The 17,307-nt window shown below is 33.2% G+C and overlaps 1 protein-coding gene across 9 annotated transcripts in view; it reads right to left on the bottom strand.

Annotated features, from left to right (window-relative positions):
- The window catches only part of PAM (peptidylglycine alpha-amidating monooxygenase), a 478,021-nt gene that overhangs the window by 79,940 nt on the left and 380,774 nt on the right, over positions 1-17,307 (bottom strand). For all 9 annotated transcript variants that reach the window (XM_074207272.1, XM_074207271.1, XM_074207266.1 and 6 more), the window contains 2 exons: positions 13,558-13,742; positions 12,477-12,548 (listed from right to left, as the gene is read on the bottom strand). In XM_074207272.1, the coding sequence (XP_074063373.1) occupies positions 12,477-12,548; positions 13,558-13,742 (257 nt within the window). The remainder of the gene's footprint in view (positions 1-12,476; positions 12,549-13,557; positions 13,743-17,307) is intronic.

Raw genomic sequence — 17,307 nt, 5'->3', positions numbered from 1 at the left:
CCCCCCCCCGCACTGTGACAGAGGGGTATGCTTGTGGTCATTCACAGATAAGGACAGCAGTCAGAGTCTCACACACTGAGATCCTTGTGGGGGTGTCGCAATAAAACTCAAAACCCCAAAACCAGACACAGGCTCGGGAAATGAGTAAACAGAAAAAAAAATGAACCTGACCATTGAAAAATACTTTGTCTATGATATCAAGAAGGATCAAAATACTCAATCTGAAGATGAGGAAGTACAAGCTTCTGCATCTAAAGACTCCAAGAAAAACAAAGTTGGGCTCAGGCTATGACAGTTCAAAAAAGATTTTGAAAATCAAGTAAGGGAGATAGAAGAAAAATTGGGAAAAGAAATTAGAGAGATTCAGGAAAAAATACATGAAAACAAAGTCAGCAGCTTAGTCAAGGAGATCCAAAAAAAAAAAAAAACTGCTGAAGAAAATAACACGTTAAAAACCAGCTTAGGTCAAATGGATAGAACAGTTCAAAAAGTTATTGAGGAGAGGAATGCTTTAAAAAGCAGAATTGGCCAGATGGTAAAGGAGATAAGAAAGCTCCCTGAGGAAAACAAATCATTCAGATGTAAAATGGAGCTAAAGGAAGCTTTATGAGAAGTCAGGACACAATACTTCAACATCAAAAGATTGAAAAATTAGAAGAAAATATGAAACCTTTCAATGAAAAAACAACTGATCTGGAAAACAGATTCAGGAAAGGTAATTTGAAAATTGTTGGGATACCTGAAAGTCATGATCAGGAAAAGAGCCTTGACCTCATTTTTTAAAAGAATTCCTACAGGAAAATTGCCCTATATCCTAGAAGCAGAGAGAAAAATAGAAATTGAGAGAATCCATCAATCTCCCCCAGAAAGAGATTCAAGAAAAAATAACCCCCAGTATTGTAGCCAAGTCCCAGAACTCCAAGTCAAAGAGAAAATATTACAAGCAGCCAGGACACAATTCAAATATCGTGGAGCTGCAGTCAGGAACACACAGGATTTAGCAGCAACTACATTAAGGGTTCCTAGGGCTTGTAATATAATATTCCAGAAGGCAAAAGATCTTGGAATGCAACCAAGAATCAACTACCCAGAAAAACTGAACATCTTCCAGGGGAAATGATGAACTTTCAATGAAATGGGAATTTCAAATGTTCCTGTGGTTATGACCAGTACTGAACAGAAACTTTGATCTTCAAATACAGGATTCGGGTGAAGCATAGAGAGTGGAGAAGGGTAAATTATTAATGATGATGAACTTTATGTATTCCTGCAAAGAAAAATGATACTGATAATACTCATATGAACTTTCACATTTAATAGAGCAGGTAGAAGGAGCTTTTATAGAAAAAAAGCACAGGAGAAGGGGGCAGCTAGGTGGCGCAGTGGATAAAGCACCGGACCTGGAGTCAGGAGTACCTGGGTTCAAATCCGGTCTCAGACACTTAATAATTACCTAGCTGTGTGGCCTTGCACAAGCCACTTAACCCCATTTGCCTTACAAAAACCTAAAAAAAAAGAAAAGAAAAGAAAAAAGCACAGGAGAGCTGAATTTGAAGATATAAGACATTGTAAAAATGGAGTCAATGGCTAAAAGGAAAATGTACTGGGAGTAAGAGAAAGAAGTGGAATAGGCTAAGATATTTCATATAAAAGATATTTTTCTTTTGAAATGAGATTTTTCAATGATATGGAAGGGGGGAAGGCTATGAGGAATGAGGGAACCTTCACTGTCATCAGAAATGACTCAGAGAGTCACACACTCAATAGGGTACAGACGCAGGGGGACAGGGGGAAGGAGGGATGTGGGTGATAGAGGAGAGATTAGATCATAGGAGAGAATAGTCAGATATAACACATTTTCTTTTTTATTTTTTGCGAGATGCTGGGATTGGGTAGCCTGTCCAGGACCACAGGCCCGGGTGGTTGCCGGGTCTCAGGGGTGATATGTGGGCTTGGGGCCTCTTGGCCCCAGAGTCAGTGCTCTGACTGCTGTGCCAGCCAGCTCCCCTACAGCACATTTTAGAAGAGGGACAAAATTAAAGGAGAGAGAAAATATAATATATGATAGTGGGGAAGAATGGATGGAGGGAATTACATCAGCAACAGCTACTGTGGAAAAATATGGAAGTAACTTTTGTGATGGACTTATGATAAAGAATGTGATCCACCTGAGACAGAGCTGATGATATAAGAACACAGACTGAAACACATTCTTTTCTCTTTCTTTTACTTTATTTCTCATGAGGCTCTATAATTTTGTGGGGGGGGAGGGGTATTATGTTTACTCTTAAACAAAAATATTTTAGTAATGTATAAATAAAGTCCTATTAACAAAACAAAGAAACAGGAGGGATGGGGAATTCAGGGAAGCATGGAAGGATTTGCATGAACTGATGCTGAGCAAGATGAGCAGAGCCAGAGAGACATTGTACACCCTAACAGCAACATGGGGGTGATGATCAACCTTGATGGACTTGCTCATTCCAACAGTGTCACAATCAGGGACAGTTTTGGGCTGTCTGCAATGGAGAATACCATCTGTACCCAGAGAAAGAATTGTGGAGTTTGAACAAAGACTGAAGACTATTACCTTCAATTTGGGGGAAAGAAACCCTTATTTTATTATGTATTATGTATCTCTTATACTTTATTTTTCTTCCTTATGGATATGATTTCTCTCTCATCACATTTAATTTAGATCAATGCATACCATGAAAAAAATGTAAAGCCTTAACAGACTAACTTCTGTGGGGGGTGGGGGAAGAGAAGCAAGAATAGGGGGTATATTTATAAAACTCAAAATAAATAGTTTGTGCAACCAAACCTTTCAAAAACCTACTGTTGAGAAAAGAACAAATATTAAAAATCCTTCTTCTCTGTTTTCCAGAAGTTCTTATGTTTTATAACCAATTGAAAAAAGAAAGCTCAGTGAAGCTTCAATTTGGACTGAAATACGAGAAGGATATATCTGTCAAATTAAGTCTTATACCAATGATCTGTATCTAATTATTGCTCTTTGGGAATTCTAATATATCACCTACATTTTAATGGCATGCATTTCACTGAATTTACACAGCACTAAATTCAGCATGTTTTGTGTCTGTATACATTTCAGTCAGATTATTGCAAATACTTTTCCTGTAATTACAGTTAGGCTGTCATTATTGATTCTTATTGCTAAAACAAATAGTTTCTAATTCTAGCAATTTTAAGTGATTAAGTTGATATATATCATTTAAAAATCATTCCAAGTATATATTATACCCAATGGAGATTTCATTTGCCAAATTTGTGTGTATACATATATACCTGTGAATTTATATGTATCCACATACACAATATATATATATATATATATATATATACTTACAAATACATATACATACCTAATATATATATATATATATACATATATATATATATATATAAATCATTTTGAGAAAATAAAGTTTGCTGAATAAGCTGCTATATCACTTGCAATGCTAAAAAGTTTAGTTTTAAAGATTGCCCCTATGCTTTCCAGGGTCTATAGTTCAAAAAGGACAGTTTCTTTGATAGTGAAGACAATTCTGTGTTAAGTATAAAATTAATATGGATTTTTTTAAAAAATGGAATGTTTCAGGGGCATCTAGGTGGCACCGTGGATAGAGTACAGTTGTGGAGTCAGAAGGACCTGAGTTCAAATGTGACCTCAGACGCTTAATAACTACCTAGTTGTGTGACCTTGGGCAAGTCACCTAACCCAATTGCCTTACAAAAACTAAAAAAAAAAATGAAATGTTTGCCTACTAATAACTAACTAAACTTTGATTAATAACCATAATTAAATTAATTTCAATTTATAAAATAGCAAAACCAATTCTTTAGGAATGACTTCTAAGTTTGCATCAGGATTCTTTTTCTAGTTTTATTCACTTTTTCTCTTAGGTGGTCATATTGTATGCATATTCTTTTCATCTGGTACTGTCCCCCCCCCATTATATTATTTCATGAGATAGCATCATCTAGAGGATAACTAACTACTCTTGTAGTTAGGAATATCTGAGTTCAAGTCTTCTTTGACACATGTTCATTGTGTGACTGAGGCAAGAACCTTAATCTCTCAATTTTCTACACATCTTTCTACAGCCATAAATGTAAATGACTTGCTAACCTGCATTAGCACAGGTGATTTTCATATATTAGGAGTTTACTAAATTGATAAAAATCACAAATTCAGACTTTCCTTTCTTCCCCTACCTGCCAGAATCATTATGGTCTTTCCATATTTCTTTTTCTTCTGCATACTGAGCATTCTGTTTCATTAAATTATGTCAATTTAAATAAATATTCCCCTTTTGCTTGAAGTACAGATTACTTCTAGATTTTTGCAATTCCTAACATGTTGCTATAAAAATCTTGGCAAAGATACTTCCTTTTTGATGTTTTTAATAACATTTTCATAATATTATTCCAGCAATAGGATTATTGCATAAAAAGATTAGCCAATTTCTATAACTCTGCATGGTCGGATTGCTCTCCTAAACCAATTGGGAAATTTTCAATCCTGACACACATGAACAAGTGCATCTTTTTTCCAAAATCTTTGTTTTTATTGATTTCAATTATTTCTGAAAATTTAGATCTGAGTTTGTACCTGAAATTTAATGTTGGCAAGTTTTTTAAAAAGTGATAATATTTTGAAATTTTTGTTTAGACTGATCTCTTGTGGACCAGCAATTTATTACCTTTTTTTGGTTTTCATGAACATTTTGGCCAATTTATGATTTTTTTTCTCTTCAGGAATTTTTTGTTTGAAAAATATTTTATTTTCTTGTGTTACTAGGATGTCTTATCATAGCATAGAGGTGACCCTGTATCTTTGAAAATTATGCCAACAGAACAAAAACTTTGGGAGATCGTAATATTCTGCAAAGACTTTAAATATGGTCCCGATTTTCTATGAACTGGCCAAGCTGAATATGGGGGGTGGGCTCATTAGTTATTGGTTTCTAGATGAAGAATTCTTTCCCCATGCCAACTCATGTTAAAAATAAAAACAAGAAATGGTTCTGTGTAGCTTCCTTTGAATTTTGTATTGATGGTGGCATAAGGATGGGAAAAATAGTCAGATGACATTTGGACCTTTGGAGAAAATACTCATGATGTAGATATTTAATGGAGCAGGGAAGTAGGTCACCATATCTATCTTTTCCTAATAAATACTTTTATTTGTTAAATAATAGTAATAATTAAACATCTTTTTAAATTAACATATTAAGTTTATTCCATATCTATCATTTCCTAATAATTACTGCTATTTGTTAAATAATAATAATAATGATAATTTTCAAATTTTCAAATTAACATTTAATTTATTCCACTTTTCCATATATACTTCAAATTTAAGATCTCTGTTATAGTCTTACTCTAAAACTTCAATAAACTCAGTGTGTTCATTAAATTTTTAAGTGAATATTAATGAAGTTACTTTTTATTTTGTTGAGAAAAAAATCACCTGTACTTCTTCAACATGCTATGAAGGTAACTCTGGGTTCTCTTAGGCTATGGTAGTAAAAGGCAATCTCTAACAGAATTCATCCTAACCAGCTTTGGGAATGGCCCCAGTAACATATCAAGTCTATTTTCTGAGGACAAACAGAGTTGAAGAAACAGGTTTATTATCATTAGGACTGGGCCTTCTGGTGATTAACTTTTTGAAAATCACAACTCTTAAAACAAACAAACAAAAAACCCTTCATATAAACACACATAAAAATAAATATGCATATGTAATATATATGTATGTAAAATAATTTTCTATGGTTTCCTTCTACTCCTGTAGTAAAGATGGTATAGAGATGGAAAAGATGGCACAGGGTGTTAAGAATCACATCATTTTTAGATGATCTGTAAATTTTAACATCTATTTCTATTCTAAATGTAACATCTTTGTCCAATAACCAATAAGTGAGCAGGCATATGGGTGAAAAAGCTTCATAATATCAATCTTAATATTCTTGCTATGAGTAAAACCAGAAGAAAGAAGGAAGGTGCAATTAAATAGAAGATCAGCTAAAACTTCCTTAGAGAGGCAAAGAGAAGAGTTGGCAAAGTTGCTTTTATTTTATGACCAAAGGCACCAAGAAATTTACATAGGACATTTCATTAACTTGTATTTCAGTGCTCATAAATTGGTATTTGCAAAGAAAAGGAAAATAATAAAGTTTCTTTACCAACATTAATTATAAAGAATAAAGAAGTAGAGAAAGATAATCCAAATAAACCAAAATATATGCTGATATTCAGTGACTTTAATGCAAAAGTGGAAGTAGGGGAGGATGGTGAGAAATATATTAAAAATCATGAGATAGAAAGAAGAAATGAAAGAGTAGAGAACTTGTAGGTTACATAGAAGCCTCATGCTTTTTCATGTGATGAATACTTTCTTTGAGGAAAAAAAATGATAGAAGCTAGAAATGGTAGAAATCAAATAGCATTACAAAAATGAAGATAATTATATTTTAACATCTAGAAAAAGACATTATTATGTGAGATTCATCTCTGAAACAGATATTCATAAATAATCAGATTACTGACTTGTTTGATAAACAATCAAAATTAGGCAAAAGAAACAAGAATAATGAGAAAAAAGATAGAAGGCAAATGAAACAATTCAGTCATTATTTAAACTATGGCATAAGTTATAAAGCCTAAAATGCTGTCCTTAGTCAGCACACTCATAACTTACTTGCCAAGCAGAGAGAATTGGTGGCCAAAATGGCCACTAGTATAGAATATAAATTCTTTAGTAAAATGTTAGGAAGAACTATAATGTGTGATTTATAAGATTAATCTCATAAAAAAGAAAGAAGGAATATAGATACAACTGGATTAAATAAAACTTGAGAAGAGATTAATAGTAATTCCAAAAGTTTTTAATGAAGAAATGGAAGTAGAACAATAAGAAGAAAAAATTTTAACAACCTACAAGATTTTATGACAAATTATATTTGCCTTAAAGGATAATTGAATCACCACTCTTAGACTGTAAAACATCAGAGTTCTGAATTGCCAAAGAGGAAGTAGAAAAGCTATTAGAGATAAGAAATTTAGTAAAAATAGCAAGAGGAAACCTATGCTCGAAGAGACAAAGTTGGGGCAGTATTGATGGAGGAATTGGTTCACAAGCTATAATGAAAGGAATTTATCAAAGACATAAATAATTTTAATAATAAGAAAGACAATCTGTGAAATATCAATAATTAGGATTACTGTTTCATCTATATCAAAAATCTTTGAAAATCATCTACTCATGGATAAAGGGAATCCTCAATGAAGGTATTAGCAATGAGAAGACCAGCTTTTACAAGTGATCTTCCAAAACAGATGATATCTTTACCATCTTTCAAGTGAATGAAAGATAAACACAAAATTTCATTGTGTGCTAATCAGAGGTGAATATGGAAAAGCATTTTGATTCAGTACATCAAAATATGCTTAAAAGGTCTTGTCCTATAAGGGATCTCCCATTTATATATATCAGAATTGTTCAAAATTCCATGAAATGCTTTCTTAAATAATTATCAGATAATTAATCCATTTAATGAATAAAACAGGGAGGTATAACCTCATCAAACCTCACCATAAAGAAAGAAATCCACTATAGATCTAGTTGAAGAAGGATTTCCTGTAGAGGTGGAAGTCCATCCATTCTATCAGTTGTATGAAATCCTGGAACATAACATTACACTGGAAAAGATCCAAAACTATTTTTTGAACAAGTAATAAAATAGTATGATAAACAGGAAGATGGGCAACCCAAGAGCTCTATATGTAAATTTTGGACCTACAGTGCAAATAAATTAAACAGGTGAAAAAGAGTAGGCTGAATTGCCTTCTGGAAGTTTCAAAGCTCTTTTAATGATCCCAAGTTTTTCAGGAAAGATCCATCACAAATCCAATATTCTTCAAGTGTTTTTTTAATGTCTATGAGTCATGGAACACAATAATCTCAAAAGAATTAAAAATTAATATCACATAGAGGTAATGGAAGAGGAATATGGTAGATGTGAGCAGTGGTAATGTGCATTTGTAACTTGTTACATGTTAACATTAAAACATGTAACAGTGACAGAAATGAAGAACTGAAAATTTGTTTTCAGAGAAATGTATGATAGAAAGAGAGAGACTTATATTGCTATGAGAATAAAGGATGACAGACTGACAACCCAAGTGCTCCACTCTTAGAATTTTGATGTTGCATGAAAACAAGGATGACTTCCAGAAGCAAATTCCTGGGAGAATGATGGTTAGGCAAGGTGAGATTAGAAACTGTATCACTGTGGCAAAATATTGAAATTTACACATTCACAATCCCTTTGGGCAAGTTAGAGTGTTGTGGACCAAACGACCCAAAGGTTCAAGTTCAAGTCTAGAATGAAATGCAGTTCTTGTGGATCATCTGACAGTTGACAAAAGATTTACTCAATTATGACATAGAAAGTATATTCAATAAAGATACTGTATGAATCAGTTGAGTACTGCTTCTTTGCCTTCCTCATTTGATATAGTTCTAGGTCTGAGAAGTGAGTGACTTTTCCTAACTTGCCTTTTATACATAAACTACCAGGATGCTACCATCAATGACATAAGCCTTAGTTTACCAGACCAATTAAGTCTAACGAACAGTTTCATTACCTTTTAAGGAGAAAACTAGCTTCAACTGCAAGAGGGTAGCTGACTTATTGTTTAAACTGATTGGAGATGAGGGTAGGATATTGTTAGATTCCAAATCTGTTTATATTTAGATGATAGGGTATCAATTCACCAGGTTGTGCGATAGAGGGGCAGCTCCTTCAAAGGTGGCTTTCTAGGTTCCCCCTTTTGCAGGAAAGGTCCTATCCCTGATACTCATGAAGCAATGTTCCCTCTTTTTTAGGGATTCCAAGACAATGATTGGTGGGAAACAGGATATTATCTATTACTTTCAAACCTATGGCTATAAAGTTGGTTCTTTAAATGTAGTAATTTATTGAGAATTATGAAATTGGATTTTTTTTTCATTTAACTCAAAGTTAGTTAACTTTGAGAGGAAAGTAGAGGGACCAATTTATGGCAAATCTTATGGGGGATAATTTGGAACATAATAAATACTTATGAATCTATTACTGGATAAACAGAGGAGACATTCTGGACTGATTGTATGGGTAATGGCAAAAAAATTCAAGAAGAAATGAACACTTTATGTGTACTATAATACTATGATTCATATGGGCTTGACTTTTTCCAAGAAGTTCTATCTTTTATATTGATTGACTAGTTCCAAAAGAATACATTTGATTGTTCTTTCAGTAAAAGGATCAAAAACCTAATGAAGGAATTCTAGCTTATCCCTTTGAATTATATATAGGAATGATAAGTCAGATTTTATGGGGGAAGAAAAATAATCTTCAAATACACAAAGTTTCCAATAGTGTAGACATGTATGTATTCTATAGCAAGTGATATTAATTCATTTAGTTTCTCTAGAATCTTTGAAATTATAAAATTCTAAGAAGTGAAGATAATCCAATCCAAAGAGGTATGATAAAATTTCTTAAAACACTTCTCTATAATTTCTTATGTGTTGTGGACTGTTCACAACTGCCATAACCATTCCATTTTCTTTTGGTTATCTTCAGCTTCAGTTATTTCAAGGTTATGTGATCCATGCCTCTCTGCCCTATATTATCATAGGAAGAACACTGGAATTAATAAATCAATCAGTAAGCATTTATTAAATACCCACTATGTGCTAGATAGAATGTGTACAAGGTGCTGGGGATATTAAAACAAAAGCTTGACAATTACTGCCTTCAATGAGAATTCTGGGGAGAGATTCAACATATTCATAGATAAATAAATATATTACATGAATAACTGAGAGATTTTAGGGAAAACATTAACAACTAGCAGAATCTTGACATGTCTCCAAAAAAGAAGTGTTATTTGAACTGAATTTTGAAATGAGATAGAGGGTCTGAGAGGGAGAGTAAGAATGGAGGACAAATAAAGATGTAGGAGAATCTATATGAAGGCATGGGTATATGAGATAGAATACTGGTTTAGCAAATAAGCAGAAGGGGACCTTCTTTTCCTCAGGGATTGATGCTTTGGGAAGGAACAGAAGTTTCTGAAAGCTTTGCATTTCTAACAATGTGGGACAACAAGATAATAGGCTACAGCTCACTGGATTTGGAAATAAAGATCCTTGGATTCTACTGTATGGGCCTATCTGGGGTTTGCCTAACAAACTTGAGAGCTCAGGCTACCAGAAGACAAAGTAATGGCAAGGGTGTCTGAGAAAGGGTAGCAGCAACCTCTTTCTCACCAATTTAATTGGGTATGGAAATTAAAGGGATGGAGATGCCAAAGGGGGAGGAGGCAGTGTACCAGGTTTAGGTTAGCATTAATTCCTAACCTCCAGGAATATTGAATCCAATGAGAGACAACAGTTTCAGTTTTTCTTGGTGTTTAAGTGGTTCTCTTTCCCTACTACACCAGTTCAATTTACTCACTGCTGGCAAAGTGATATTCCATAAGGGCAGATATGACCAGGTTCCTTACCTACTTAATAAATTGTAGTGATTTATATTGTCTCTAGAATAAAATATAAACTCCTCTATTTATCTTTTACAAACCTAGTCCATGCTTTCTTTTAGTCTCATTGGAAACTATTTCTTTCATTCTTTGTGATCCTGAGAAACTGGCATTCTCTTTTGTTTCTCCTACATGAAACTTGATCTATCTTCAAGCTTTTGCACAGGCCACTGTGCACTGGAATCCCTCTGCACTCTCACTTCATAAAATTCTTTTATTCCTTCAAGATCACCTTCGAAATTAAGCCTTTTCTGACCCTCCAAACTGCTGGTGTGTCCCTGGTAGTGCCTACAATTTGTATTTATTTGAATTCATTAAATTTATACTTAAATATGACTTTGTTTTCTCTCTCATTAGATGATAAACTTCTTATAAGTAGAGATTGTTACATTCATTGCATTTGTATCAGCAAAACCTAGCATAGTGACTGGCACATATAGAGTACTTAATAAATATTTGTTGATGAATCATTTTTGAAAATTTCCCAATTGCATTGACTTTCTTATTTTCTATCTCAGGATTCTTGGTAGGATTTCTAGCTTCAGCCTAGATGCCAGGGGAAAAGGCTATTAAGGTGGGGGTAAGGAAATCTGTCAACATTCTTAGGTGATGAATAGTCTTGGGTGTTTGTGGGCTTTGAACACCACCAAATGTTAGGCTCAAATACTTCAATCTGAGCTTCTTTAAACTCCCTTAGCTACATAATTAACCTAGACACCACTGTCTTTTTGTAATGTATAAAGCAGTAGTACAGAACTACAGTATAATATTTGTGTAATGTAAATAAAAATGTCAATAGAATAACATCTGAATTGTAATTAAACTATCAGGTCAAAAGATACTGTATCTAATTCCAATAACACAGATTTGATGCACAGGAATCTCCAAATTCTAAATACCTAACTAACAGGAACATCTTCTGGAGAGAAATGGTTCCTTTACCAAAATAGATTAAGGAGAGTCATCTTTCAGTGACTCTACATGTAGAATAAGATCACACATTTGAAACATTTCAGTGTAAGCCAAACAGTTAAAAAAAATGCTGCTTTCTCCTTCACTTATCATCCAGTTGCACAGCACGAAAACACAGTGAGGAGAATCTGGGTGGCACAGTAGATAGAATGGTGGACCCAGGATTGGGAAAATTCATATTCCTGAGTTCATATCTGGCCTCAGACACTTACTAGCTGAATGACCCCGAGCAAGTCACTTAACCCTTGTTTATCTCAGTTTTCTTATCCATGAAATGAACTTGAGAAGGTAAATAGCAAGGCACTCAGTATCATTGCCAAGAAAACTTCAAATAAGGTCACAAAGAGTTATATACAACAGAAAATGAATGAACAACAAAACACAAGGTCAAAAACAGCAGCACTTCTATTCTCCCTTGACTCAGGGAGCAAAACACATAGCTTCAAATGCAAATTTTCTGTCATATATTCACTCATATATCATGAACATATACAGATAAAATACAAAGAAATGAAAAATTTTAGAGATCATAAGAGTTAAAAATCAGTTTGTTGTCTCTAATGACCATGGTTGCACTATTTTGGGGGTTCTATTATATCAACTGCTGTTCTAATATTACATGAATTTTAAAAAAATAAAGAAAAATCTACTTGGACTAAGTCAAAATTATGAAATCTTCCAACAAGGCAAAAGTATAATTAATTAATTCTTTATAATTTTTTCACTGCAAGAAAAATAAAACAAAACCACATCCACATTCAGTAGAGAATAATGATTTACCAACAAACAACAAACAACTTTTTTTAATATGATTATCTTTTCAGGTGAAGAATTCTTTTGGGGATGTGCTTACTGAAAAACAAAACAAAACAAAACATACATACCCTGATCTAATACCTCTTCCTCTTCTCGTTTTGGCTGCTGTAGTAAAGGAGCATGGTCTTTATTCTCTGTCCCTGAAAAGTATTAGAGAATAAGATATATATCAACAAAGGAAAATATCTTGTGTTAGACACCAGCAACAAGTGTGCCTGTTAGAAGCTCACTAATTCATGTTAAGTAGGAGATTATAATGAATTATCAGATTTTTATCATTCCTTCACTTGTTCAGTCATATATATACACTCATTCATTATTACAGGTTCAATTTATTTGGAGTAGTTTATAATGTGTCACAGAATCAAACAAATTGATAGAAAGCATACTTTCTACTGCTCTGCTCAGGAGCTAGGTATGAAACCTAAAAACGCAAGATTCCTTTCTCTAAATCTTGCCTGACAAAAGAAAGAATAAATGGGCTTGGCATTTAGGAATTAAGCATGAAGGAATTGTCAAGATCTCAAATAAATTTAATCTAAAAGATTAAAGTATGGAGTTTTCAATTAGGGAAAAAATTAGTAGTGACTGCTTGGAAATGGAGCAATGATTGAGGGAAACAAAGAACAGCCTTCATTATAAGTAAATTGGGAATTTTTACTTGTGTAAATATTGCCATTAATCGACAAATTAGAGTATGTTTGAAGGAGAAAGTATTATTTTGCCTGTCAAAACTTTGGAAAATGATGCTAATTTATGAAGGAAAAGCAAAAAATAGCAAACCTTAATGAGATGGGTAAAAAATTCAGAAATCCAAATTCAGTTTGTTTAATTTAATAATTTGATTACTCCAAAATAATGTCACAGAAGGACCAAAATACTAGATAATATTAAGATCTTATGGTCAAAAGGACCTGGGTTCAATTTCTGCCTCTGGTATATATCACCTGACTAATCTTGGGAAAAGCTCTTAAACCAAGCAACTAAGACTATAAGTTATAGATGAGTTGCTGATCTACATGAATGGAGGGAGTTAATACAGAAAGGAATTTCCTTAAGTGATAGAATCACTGGTTGGGAAATTCTCCAAAATAAATAATAACCATGGAGAGAGTATAATAATGTATTTAGCCTCAAAGTAAATTTTACCTTTGTGATGTCCATGCATCATTAGCATATCAGATTTTACTGGGATGGGAATATTAGCCTCTGGTGGTATGGTTTTGAACATTGCTGGATTCACATTCTGTGTACAGGTCATAAAAGAAACTGCATGCTTGGCTTCCATGTAATACATAATATAAAAATTACACATTTCATCACTGGATGTACCTCTGTTGGGGGAAGGAAGAAAAAGGGAGAGAGACAGAAAGAGAAAGGGGGTGGATAGTATGAATTAATAAGTACATCAAATCAACTGTTCACATAAATTCTATTCTTAATGCAAGAAACATGAATCAAGAAAAATATGCCACCCTAGATTAAAGGTAATGATGTAGTAATAATAATTTATGGCTTATATTAAAACACATCACAACTTTGAAATCAAAAGTTTATATATAATGACTTCTGTCCACTTAATTATGAAGAATAATAGATTACAGTTACTCTGAGATATCACGTTATTAAGCTATTGACTTTCCTCTCCTCCATTTCTTTTAATCTTTTGGATACTTCTCTTTGTTATAAAATCACAGCATCATCAAGGTGATTTTTTCATAACATATAACAGTAGTTAATCTATTTCAGAATTTATAAATATGAAATCTAGTTAATAATTCATCAAAATAATTTTAAAAAATTTATCCTAGAGCCTATAACCTTGTTCACTCTCAGCTCTCCAGTTAAATCTTGGTCGGTCAGGTTCATTAGAATATCTATCTATCTATCTATCTAGCTATGTATCTAAATATATAAATCACAACCCTAAATATACTCTAAGTTTTTTTTCTTGATATTTGACTAGACAATACAATCAATTGTTTCTGTAATACAGTCAATGAAATTAGTAGCAATGAATTTGGTACCAAGAGACCTCAGGACTGAACCTTAATTTAGAAATAAGTACCCATACAACCTTACTTAATTAGCTGGTCTAATCATTTTTCCTAATTTGTGAAATGAAGTGGTTGAACTAAATGACTGCTATAGTCTCTTACAGTTCTCAAATCCTATGATCATATGGCAGCAGGACTGGATATGAAATATTATTAGCAACAATCTATTGAATGGATTTCTGCCCAAATGGGCTATATTGTTTAGTTAACATTCAACAGACATTAAAATAAATTCTTCTTTGGGGGGGCAAACACACCATAATTTGGGATTTTAAAAATGGCCAATTATTTCCTGCACTGAAGAGCTTCCTCAAACCATATAGACTATAATATAGTTTATTTTATTACTATATAATACTACTATTACATTAAGCTTTTGAGATAATTCATTGTTTCAAATCATTATGGAAGTTTCATTTATTAAAGTCAAGAGAATATTTTAAAATTAGTGTTCATAATTTTCCATCAAGACTACTTTAAGAAAAGGTTTGGAAATTTGCTTATTTTTTACTTAAAAAATATTAATGCTGATTTTTCCCTCAGTATTCATGTAGCATATTCACTATAGCAACAGTAATGACACAAGCCAAGGAAGCAGGAAAAAAAGTCAAAACAGACAAATCCCAGCAATCAATAACTCTGTTCCAAAAGGGGATTTAGTTTCTTTAGGCTAATTCAGGGTCCCTTTGAAATTCACAGAAAATAAAATCCTGCCACAGTAGAGCTCTGTAAACACATAAAAAGAAAAGTCATTAGATTTCTCACTATTTGAATCTGATATCTGTGCAGTTTAATTGCCTCTTCTATAAAATATCAGCTACTGGTGATGTGCAGCTTTAAAATAGACACCTGTTCACTAGACACATCCTCTTGATGACAGATATAACTTTAGGAAATGCACTTAACAGAGTTGTGGCTGGCTTCCTCCCCAAGAAACTGTTCTATAAAAGAATAGCTGGTGTGAATATGAGTCAGTGATTGCTACAGCATTATCTTGCTTCTTTACCATCCAGAATGAGGGAGACATGGTGGGGGGAGGATTAACAGTTCAGCTCATTGAACTATTGAACTTCCTTAAAAAAAACAGAAAATAAAACATCCAAGTAACCTTTTCAAAATATTGAATTAAAAAACCCTCTATGAATACGATTATGATATGGTCTCATTAAGCCTAAAGGGAGAGCTTGGGCATTATCTTTATTTGGCAACTTTAAGCCTGAACTCTTGCAAAGTAAAGAAGTATAGATGTGTATATAAACAAGACAATAACCATACCTGTAACTGATATTGTCTGAAATGCTAAATAGGGAGGAAAAAGCCAATTATTAAAAAATGTAAAAATGCTCTTTTTTGAATCCTGGCTGTGACATATTATTGTTATGAAATGGAAAGAACAGAGCACTATTTGTTCCCATTCCAGGAAAGAGAGACACTTTTGTCACCACTGAGCTGAGCATGGCACAGTAGTGGGAATGGAGAATGTGAACTACCTTTTCTTTTTGGGGGGAGAGAGATGCTAAAAGATAGACTTGAATTGAGTCAAGTGGATGATAGCACAGAGAGGAAATTAAAGCTAGATTAGAGGATTGGAGACTGGGTATTTGAGACAGCTTGACTTCATCAGCTACACCTCCACTTGGCAGGACTCTAATGAGATATGGCTGGAATGGCCTGAGGGTGGCTGAACTATATCTCTCCAGGAGATTGAGAAGGTTGATGGTATGCTTTTTCTTCTCTTTTTTTTCTCTGCCCAGGATAATAGAGATCTCTCTGTTTTTAAAGTCTGTTCACAATTTCTGGTTTAATTAGTAATTTAAAGCTGATTCACTATTGATAAAAATTCTAAAAGTATTTTGTTTTGGGTATGTCACAGGTACAGACCTGTGATAAAAATCCTAACTACTGCATTTTAGCTATGTCTTTACTTGTGAGGTGGAATATTCCGGAAAAGAGGCAAGGGGCATTACAGAGATTAAAAAAAAATGTACAGAGATTAGTATCTGGGACCAGCTTTCTTCTAGCTAGGGGACTTAATAAAAACAGAGAATTTCAATGTTTTGTTATATTAATAATTTTTATAAGTTTCTTAATAGCAGAAAAAATACTGAATTTTGTTAATCTGAATCATTAATCCTAGATGATATCTGATCCAAAAGATAAACAGATTAAAGTAGTGGATTGACTCTTCTTAGAAGGAAGATGCTTCACTTAGAAGCAATTAACCTAAGCCAAGTTTATTCCCCTTTTGGTCTCTCCATCTTCAATTTATCTCCAAGTCAGTCGAAAAGATTTATGAGTACTGAGTGAAGTCACAATTTCAGGGCAGCTAAGAAAAGAGTTGGAAAAGATTAACTCCTCAGACATTATGGAGGTGTGTCTAGTTAAAGAGGAGTAAAGTAGTTGAGTAGCCTCTGGTTGCTATATCTTACATCAGATAACTTATGTTTACACTAGTGATAACAAATAAAATAATTAAGCAAAATTGACTGATAAAATGACCGACTCTGATAGAATATCCAATATCTCAAACTGCAGTTCTCCATTTTTCTGAGAAAAGTTCTTTAGTTTTCTAGCTTAGTTGACCAAGATGAGTAATTACATTTATTGAGATGTTTTTTCTTTTTTTGTGTTTTCATTTACACTATTACAGCCATTGTATATGTTATTCTTTTGGTTCTGATTTCTTCATCCTATATCAATCCATAGAAATATTCCTTTGTTTCTATGAATTTATCAAATTTTATCATTTCTCATGGCTCAATAATATTCTACTATAGTAATATCTCACATTTTCTTCAACTATTCAAAAGTGGGAACTGGCTTTTTTTCCCAGGGTTTTGAT

Source organism: Macrotis lagotis, chromosome X (genome assembly GCF_037893015.1).
Source record: "Macrotis lagotis isolate mMagLag1 chromosome X, bilby.v1.9.chrom.fasta, whole genome shotgun sequence".
Taxonomy (NCBI): Eukaryota; Metazoa; Chordata; class Mammalia; order Peramelemorphia; family Peramelidae; genus Macrotis; species Macrotis lagotis.
The sequence above is the reverse complement of the archived record's forward strand: the minus strand, read 5'-3'. Positions and strand labels throughout refer to the sequence as shown.